Source organism: Dipodomys ordii, unplaced genomic scaffold (genome assembly GCF_000151885.1).
Source record: "Dipodomys ordii isolate 6190 unplaced genomic scaffold, Dord_2.0 Scaffold20, whole genome shotgun sequence".
Taxonomy (NCBI): Eukaryota; Metazoa; Chordata; class Mammalia; order Rodentia; family Heteromyidae; genus Dipodomys; species Dipodomys ordii.
This window is the reverse complement of record NW_012267236.1, coordinates 10,709,787-10,719,344: the sequence shown is the minus strand read 5'-3', so window position 1 is coordinate 10,719,344 and position 9,558 is coordinate 10,709,787. Positions and strand designations below refer to the sequence as shown.

Genomic DNA, 9,558 nt, shown 5'->3' with positions numbered 1-9,558 from the left:
AAAAACAAGAAAATAATCATTGAAAAGGTAGGAAGGAAGGCTTTACATTACTCACATTACACCTCTCCCAACTTAGATGTGTAAAGAGATTTATTCCACTAGGAGGACAGAGATGTAACTAACTATAGGACTTTGCCTTTATCCTCAATACCAGCCCACCACAGGAAACAGTATCCATAGACTTCCTCCTCTCATCCCTAGACATCAAGACACATTGACTTACCCAATCATGGAAATTTCCAAGTTGGAAATCCTTAATTATTAGGGGATGGCCTCAAGGCCCATCCTACAACACTGCCAATCAACTACAATAGCCAAGCATTTTGAATAACCAATGAATAACATAAAAAACCACTCTGAATAACAGGAAGGCTTTAGTAGTTGTGAATTTTAGGCATACTCTAATGATGCATTAACCTTAGGAGCCATGGGCTTTTTTGTTGCACCTCAGTGCTATACTAGCCTAAGTGGCCATGGGATTCCAGCCCAGCATTGTGTCTGGTGGTCTGGAACTTAGGGGTATAACCTACAACAGTTATAGCAGCCAGGGACAACACTAAACAGACTGCCTCAAAAACTCTCCAGACAAGGATATTTCCAGAAAGTCAGATTATAGAGATTTGAAAAGTACCAATTGGAAAGCAGTATGACAGGGGCTGGGAAGGTGGCTCAGTGGTAGAGCGCTTGCCTTGCATACATGAGGCCCTGGGTTCAATTCCTTAGCACCACATAAGTAAAAAGCAAAAAGCTGGAAGTAGCCCTGTGGCTCAAGTGGTAGAGCGCTAGCCTTAAGCTGAAGAGCTAAGGGACAGCGCCCAGGCTCAGAGTTCAGGCCCCACGACCGGACCCCAAAAAAAAAAAAAAGAAAAAAGAAAAGAAAGCAGTATGGCAATTCCTCAAAAGACTCCACATAGAGCTCCCCTATGACCCAGCAATCCCACTTTTGGGCATTTACCCAAATGATCACAAACAAGATCATGCTAAAGCTACCAGCAAAACTCTGTTTATTACAGCATTATTTACCATATCTAAGATGGAACCAACCCAGACGCCCCTCAATAGATGAATGGATCAAGAAAGTGTGTGTGCGCGTGTGTGCGCGCGAGTGCGTGCGTGCGTGCGTGTGTGTGTGTGTGTGTGTGTGATGGAATTCCATGCCTCCATCAGAAAGAATGACATCACCCCATTTGTTAGGAAATGGAAAGACTTGGAAAAAGTTATATTAAGTAAAGTAAGCCAGCCAGTTATTTGCAATAACTAGTATATGTCTGAGACAAGCAGAAAAGGTCAAAAGCTAAGTACATATGACCAGATAAGATGATGTTAAGTGAAATGAACCCCAAGATAGGGACACAAATGGTTTTTTTTTCTTGCTATTGTTTCTAACGTATTTATAATGTACCATGTGATTTTTTTGTTTTTTTGTATGTTCCTCTCCGACGGTATAACCCATTTTCACTGTATTTGATATGGGTGTCCTGCATCTTGTATATACACTTCTCTAATTTGGGGAGGGGAAGAGAAAAAACAAAATGCTTAAATAGGGATACAGGTTGACCCATTGAAACAATGAGATGTACAAGACATTATGTTGAAAAACGAACTTTACAATTTAGGTGGTGGGGGGAATGTAGTTGTGAGGTGGGAGGGAAGGGAAGGTAGAGGAAAAACAAAGGAGGAGGCAACAATGCTTGATAGGAAATGTACTTATTACCTTGTTCATGTAACTGTAACCCCTCTGTACAGTATTTTTACAATAAAAAACTATTTAAAAGTACCAATATGCACATATCAATGTATAACCACAAAGATCAAAACAAATCAAAAAATACCAGCAAATGGACAAAGTATATACAAAAGTGATTGACTTTAAAGACTCAGAGATATATAAGCTGCCTGAGAGAATCTGAAGGTAGTTTAATAAATTTGAAGAAAATATAAAGAAACAATTCATTAGAATGAGCCAAACAGTAAATGATAAGAATTTAAAAAAACAAAAATTGAAGTAATTTGTAAAATGTCAAATTCTGAAGCTGAAAAAAATGGACAAATTGAAAAGCAATAGAATATCAGTGGCAGAACTGATCAAGAAGAAAAAAAATCTGAGTTTATACTTATTATTACTATCATTAGTATTGAAGTACTAGGGTTTGAACTCAGAGTTCTCATACTTGCTAGGCAAGTATTCCACCATTTGATCCTCTCTACCTGCCTAGAATCTATAAATTCAAAGATAGACTATTTGGACAGCATCCAAAGAGTACATGTATGAGCCACTGTTGTTCAAGAATGAGTAAAAAGGATAAAAGAATAGAAAGCTTACATACATTAAAATAATTATTCAAGCCTCAGTGGCTCATCTCTATATTCCTAGATACTTAGGAATCTGAGATCTGAAGAATATGGTTCAAAGCCAGCCTGGGCAAAAATGAGACTGTTATCTCCAATTAAATGCCAGAAGTGGAGGTATTGTTCAAATGGTAGAACTCAGGAAAAGGATGAGACCCTGAGTTCAAGCTCCAGTACTATTACAAAAAGCAACATAGCATAATAGTAATAATAGTAGTAATAATAGTAATAGCAGAAAACTTTCAAAAATCCATAAAGAGATATTATCGGGTATTGTGAGGGCAAATATTATCAATCAAATTCAATCCAGACCATCCCAATGGACACTATAATCAAACTAGCAAAAATCAATGACAATGAGATAACTCTGCAAGCCACATGAGAAAAGACGTAAATTACGTATAAAACAGTTGCATTTACATTTGGCAGCAGACTTCTCAACAGGAATCTTACAGAGTACAATAATATATTCTATATGCTGGAGGGAAAATACTGCCAGTCAAGAATATAGAACCAGAAACAAATATCCTTGAGAAAAAGAGATGCTATCCCAGGCAAACAAAAGTGGAAGAATTCATCACCACCAGATGTCTTTAAGGAAATGTTAAAATAAGGTCTTCCAAATATAGCAAAAGGTCTCTAATAAGTAACGCAAAACATCTGGAAGTATGAAATTCATTAGCAGGGTTAGGAATGTAGCTCAGTAATACAGCCCTTGCCTAGCTCTGAGTTCAATTCAAAGAATCAAAATAATGTTATAATAACAAGATATTTTAATAAACATTACAGTAAACTATAATAGCTACATTAATAATAAAAAACTCATCAATTGACCCTGCATTCCAGACACTTGAGCCTGATCACTGAGCTGACTGGTCACTAGTCACCAGAACGATCATATATAATTAAAGGTTTATTTTCTCCATGCTATATTCTACTCTATTCTCTAAGTTTGTATCTCTGCTTTTATGTAGGTAATAATTTACCTTCTTTGATATTATACTCATTATTCCTTTTCTAGCCTAAGTAAAAAATTTGTACATTTTATTAAAAATTTAAGTTGGAGATGGGTAACTGGGAATCAAATCCATGACTCAGGCATGCCATCTACCTCTGAGCTAGATTCCAGCTCCAATATAAATTTATAAACCTGTAAAGCCATTAATATACTGCTTTTTTGTATTTCATACAAATTGATAAACGCAGAAGATAATTCTGTTGGGCTGGGAAGGTGGCTCAGTAGTAGAGCGCTTGCCTTGCATGCATGAGGCCCTGGGTTCAATTCCTCAGCACCACATAAGCAAAAAGAAAAAAGCCAGAAGTGGCGCTGTGGTTCAAGTGGTAGAACGCTAGCCTTGAGCTGAAGAGCTGAGGGACAGTGCCCAGGCCCAGAGTTCAGGCCCCACGACCAGACCCAAAAAAAAAAAAAAAAAATTATCATCATAGGTGAATATCAGAACAATCATGCTGAATGAAACACAAAAATTGAATATACATTCTTTCATTTCATTTAAACAAAATTAGAGGAAATATGAGCTAATCCAAAGTGACAGAAAACACAATGGATCAATGAACACCTAAAAACAGAGGAGAAAGCACCCAAAAAGGGAAGAACAGACTATAAACAGGAATGAGGAAATCTGGGGAACTGGGAACTGATTAACATGTTCATTATGGTGATAGTTTTATACGTATATACATATTACAAAAACTTGGCAAATTATAGCTTTGAACTGTTTTTCAATTTTAGCTTTAAAAAAAGAAATCTCTGGGCTGGGAATGTGGCTTTAGTGGTAGAGTGCTTGCCTACCATGCATGAAACCCTCGGTTCGATTCCTCAGTACCACATAAACAGAAAAAACAGAAGTGGCCCTGTGGCTCAAGTGGTAGAGCGCTAGCCTTGAGCTGAAGAGCTGAGGGACAGTGCCCAGGCCCAGAGTTCAGGCCCCACGACCAGACCCAAAAAAAAAAAAAAAAAATTATCATCATAGGTGAATATCAGAACAATCATGCTGAATGAAACACAAAAATTGAATATACATTCTTTCATTTCATTTAAACAAAATTAGAGGAAATATGAGCTAATCCAAAGTGACAGAAAACACAATGGATCAATGAACACCTAAAAACAGAGGAGAAAGCACCCAAAAAGGGAAGAACAGACTATAAACAGGAATGAGGAAATCTGGGGAACTGGGAACTGATTAACATGTTCATTATGGTGATAGTTTTATACGTATATACATATTACAAAAACTTGGCAAATTATAGCTTTGAACTGTTTTTCAATTTTAGCTTTAAAAAAAGAAATCTCTGGGCTGGGAATGTGGCTTTAGTGGTAGAGTGCTTGCCTACCATGCATGAAACCCTCGGTTCGATTCCTCAGTACCACATAAACAGAAAAAACAGAAGTGGCACTATGGCTCAAATGGTAGAGTGCTGGACTTGAGCAAAAGAAGCTCAGGGACAGTGCCTAGGCCCTGCGTTCAAGTCTCAGGACTGGCAAGAAAAAATTCCTCTGTACATCATCTTTATAATAAAAAAAATTTTTGAAGAAAGGAAAGAAATCTAGGACAATAAGCTGGGAAGCATTGTTTACTGCCACAACATATTTCTCTCATTAATAACAGAACTATCTGCAAAAGTGACTTTTAACTAGAGGTGAGGGATGTCTGCATACTTGGGGAGCTTCTAGAGAGAACTCTGATAGACTCCTATCAGGGTCTATCAGAGCTTAAAATTTTAGAGCTTAAGATTTTGAGTAGAAACAAAAACCAGGTTCAAGCTGGTTACTGGTGGCTCATGCCTGTAGTCCTACATACTTAAGAGGCTTAGATTTGAGGATTTCAGAAACCAAGGCAGCCACATCTGAGTCTTTTATCGTCAATAACCAGCAAAATGCAAGCATAGCTCAAGTTGGTAGAGCACCACCATGAACAGAAAAAGTAAAGTGAAAGCACAAGCTTTGGAGTTCAATCTGCAATACCAATGCTAAAAATACAAATACATAGGTTCTTTTTTTTTTTTTTGCCAGTCCTGGGGCTTGAACTCAGGACCTGGGCATTGTCCCTGAGCTTTTTTTTGCTCAAGGTTAGTACATACCACTTGAGCTACAGCACCACTTCTGGATTTTTCTGTTTATGTGGTACTGAGGAATTGAACCCAGGGTTTCATGTATGCCAGTCAAACATTCTACCACTAAACCACATTACCAGCCAACACCTAAGTTCTTAAAAACAGTATGGTAACTGGGTACTGGTAGTTCACACCTGTAATCTAGCTACTCACGAAGCTGAAATCTGAAGATCATGGTTTAAAGCCAGCCCAGGCAGGAAAGTCAATGAGACTTTTTTTTTGGGGGGGTGGGGTCCGGTCGTGGGGCATGAACTCTGGGCCTGGGTGCTGTCCCTCAGCTCTTCAGCTCAAGGCTAGCGCTCTACCACTTGAGCCACAGCGCCACTTCCGGCTTTTTTTTTTCATTTTGCTTATGTGGTGCTGAGGAATCGAACCCAGGGCCTCATGCATGCAAGGCAAGCACTCTACCACTGAGCTACCTTCCCAGTCCCGTCAACGAGACTCTTTTTTGTTGTTGTTGTTGTTGTTGTTGTTGTTGTTTTGTTTTGTTTTTTTGTCGGTCGTGGGGCTTGAACTCTGGGCCTGGGGCTGTCCCTCAGTTCTTCAGCTCAAGGCAAGCGCTCTACCACTTGAGCTACAGCGCCACTTCCGGTTTTCTGGTGGTTTGTTGGAGATAGGAGTCTCACGGTCTTTCCTGCCCGGGCTGGCTTTGAACCGTGATCCTCAGATCTCAGCCTCCTGAGTAGCTAGGATTACAGGTGTGAGCCACCAGCGCCTGGCCCGTCAATGAGACTCTTATCGCCAATTAATCACCAGAAAACCAGAAGTGGAGCTGTGTCTCAAAGTGGCAGAGTACTAGCCTTGAGCAAAAAGAGCTCAAGGACAGCTCCCAGGCTCTGAGTTCAAGTCCCATGACCATCGTGGGGGGAGGAGGAGGGGGACATGAAAAGGAGGCAGACAAGTCACATATTTCTAGGCATAATGGTTCATACATGTAATCTCAGCACTTAGGAAGGAGGAATTAAGGACAGCCTGGACAATGTGAAGAAATATTATATCAAAAATAAATAAATAAATGCATATACATATACAAACGTATCTCTCTCTCTCTCTCTATCTATATATATATGTATGTACAGACCTGTGTATATATGTGCATAGGTAGGCATGTGTATATACAGGTTACTCAGTAATGGAGTGTTTGCCTAACATACACAAAGCTGTGTTAGAATCTCAGCAACACAAATAGAAAAGTGGTTGCCAAAGGGATAAAGGGGAGGAGAAAGTGCTATATGTAATTATATAGTTCATATATGTAAATATATAGTCCATATATTATAGTAATACATGCTATATTTTAATTTACTGCTGGTACCATGTAATTTAACCTTCTTTTAGTTTCATATGTTTGCAAAGAAGTATATATAGCAAAAGATAAAGAAAACTTACAAGAATTTTTGTTCTTTCAAATTCAGTAAAAATAGTTCCTTATGAGTTTTGCCCAAGATGGTCTTGAATTTCTGGGATCAAACAGCCTTAGCTTCAAATTAACTGAGCCTAAAGGAGTCCACTATTGAGACCAGCAAAATCTACTTATTTATTTATTATTTATTTTGTGTGTTTCTGTGAATAATTGGAAATAAGACTCTCATACACCTTTGTGCCCAGGCTGGCTTCAAACCGTGATCCTCAGAGCTCAGCCTCCTAAATAGGTAGGAGCCACCCAAAAGTATATAGTTCTAAAACATAGGAAGCCACTCAACTACAGAACAACTTACCTATAGGAGGTGCTTGATATCGATCCACAGTTTTTCTTTGTCGCAAATTATATGGCCTATCATTTTCTTCTCCTTCTGCTTCTTCAACTTCTATATCTCCATCCTCCTCCTGAGATTCTAGTTTTCCACATATGAAAAAGAAAAAGCACTATTTTAATCCACAAGGACCAGTCCTACTCTAGAACTGAGTATTAACATTTAATCCAGTAAAAGTCCTACTTTCTCTAACATTCATAATTTTTCTTCTCAATCTCTAAATTTAAAATCTAAATAATCAGTCATAGAGACTATGGGTAGCAAAACAACCTTCTAATTACAAGATGCCTAAATACAAAAAGAGGCCTTATTTAACAAGCAAATAAGCCCATAGCAAAGCCATTTAATAGTAGATCACTTAAGATATACCAATGGCTAATAGATTATAGTGTATAATGAATGATATATAATGTGCAATTAAGCAGTTTTACAAATAAAGAAAATTAAAATTCAGATGTCAAATGAATTTAGATTATGTAGAATTACACAATACTAACATAAAAAACAAAAATAAAAACCTGGCCAGATGCTGGTAGTTCATGTTTGTAATCCTAGCTACTCAGGATGCTTAGATCTGAGGATTACGGTTCAAAGACTTCCCAGGTAGGAAAGACTCTTATCTTAACCACCAAAACCCCAGAAATGGAGCTGTGGCTCAAGTGGTAGAGTGCTAGCCTTGAGCAAAAAAGCTCATGAACAGTACCCAGGCCCAAAGTCCAAGCCCTATGACTGGCAAAAATTAAAAAAAAATACCCAGGCACTAGTGTATCAAAACCTGTAATCCTAGCTATTCAGGAGGCTGAGATCTGAGAATCAAAGTTCAAAGCCAGCCTGGACAGGAAAGTCTGTAAGACCCTATTCTCCTATTAACCATCAGAAAACCAGAAGTGGCACTATGGCTCAAAATGCTAGAGCTTAGAGACAATGCCCAGACGCCAAGTTCAAGCTCCAGAACTGAAAAAAAAAATCACCTGCTCAGTAATATTATATATTACATACATTATATGCATGTATTATATATATAAAGTATACATTTTTAGTCTTCCATCTGAACTTTATAGTATTTACTTCAAATATATTTTACAAACCTTCTTCTTCACCCTCAGTAGAAACCTCATGATGATTCTGTATCCCATAACTATTTCTTCTTAGTGACTTTCTTCTCCTTTTTACTCTTGAATACATATCCATGTTTTCCTTTTAAAACAAAGAAAACTTGTCAAATATTAACATGGCATTTATTTTGTGCCATATGCAATTTTCACTAAGCAACATGTACTCAATAAAATTTATTGACTACCTATTTGAAAGGCACATATTCCTGAAAATGGAGCTTTCTACTCAATAAATGTAAAGAATAAAAGAAGAGGCTGGGAAGGTAGCTCAGTGGTAGAGTGCTTGCCTTGCATGTATGAGGCCCTGGGTTCAATTCCTCAGCACCACATAAACAGAAAAGGCCAGAAGTGGCGCTATGGCTCAAGAGGTAGAACTCTAGCCTTGAGTTGAAGAGCTAAGGGACAGTGCCCAGGCCCAGAATTCAGGCCCCACAACCAACCAAAAAATAATAATAATAAAACTCATAAAATATTAAAAACATATATCATCAATATATTTTCTTTGAAACAAAGTATAGCCTACTAGGAAGGAATAAAATAAGTCAGGTTATTGTCAAATAAAATAAAACATGTCAGGCACTGGTGGTTCATGCCTGTAATCATAGCCACTAAGAAGGCAGAGATCCAGAGGATTATGTTTCAAGGCTAGCCCTGGCAAAAAAGTCCAGAAGACTCCAACTCCAAATTAACTAACAAAAAGCCAGGCTGAAAATATGTCTCAAGTGGTACTAATCAACAAAGCTAGCAGAGCACAAGCCATAATAAACTAAAGTACAAAATACCCTAGAATTCTAAGAATGGAAGACTGGCACACATACAAAGATTCAAATCAAAAGAATTACAGAGGAACTGGGAATGTGGCTTGGTGGTAGAGTGCTTGCCTAGCAAACATGAAGCCTTGGGTTCAATTCCTCAGTACCACATAAACAAAAAAACAGAAGTGGTGCTGTGGCTCAAGTGTTACAATGCTAGCTTTGAGTAAAAGCAGCTCAGGGACAGTGCCTAGGCCCTGAGTTCAAGCCCCAGGACTCAGGGGAGGGGGAGAGTGACAGAATTGTAAAGATTTTTAATTTTTTTGGGGGGGTCTGGTCGTGGGGCCTGAACTCTGGGCCTGGGCACTGTCCCTCAGCTCTTCAGCTCAAGGCTAGCGCTCTACCACTTGAGCCACACCGACAATTCTGGCTTTTTTTTTCATTTATGTGGTG

The 9,558-nt window shown here is 38.4% G+C and overlaps 1 protein-coding gene across 3 annotated transcripts in view; it reads right to left on the bottom strand.

Annotated features, from left to right (window-relative positions):
- Atad2b (ATPase family, AAA domain containing 2B) overlaps nucleotides 1-9,558 on the bottom strand; it is a 129,622-nt gene that overhangs the window by 101,139 nt on the left and 18,925 nt on the right. For all 3 annotated transcript variants that reach the window (XM_013013666.1, XM_013013669.1, XM_013013668.1), the window contains exons 6-7: nucleotides 8,327-8,435; nucleotides 7,203-7,319 (exon numbers count right to left, since the gene is read on the bottom strand). In XM_013013666.1, the coding sequence (XP_012869120.1) occupies nucleotides 7,203-7,319; nucleotides 8,327-8,435 (226 nt within the window). The remainder of the gene's footprint in view (nucleotides 1-7,202; nucleotides 7,320-8,326; nucleotides 8,436-9,558) is intronic.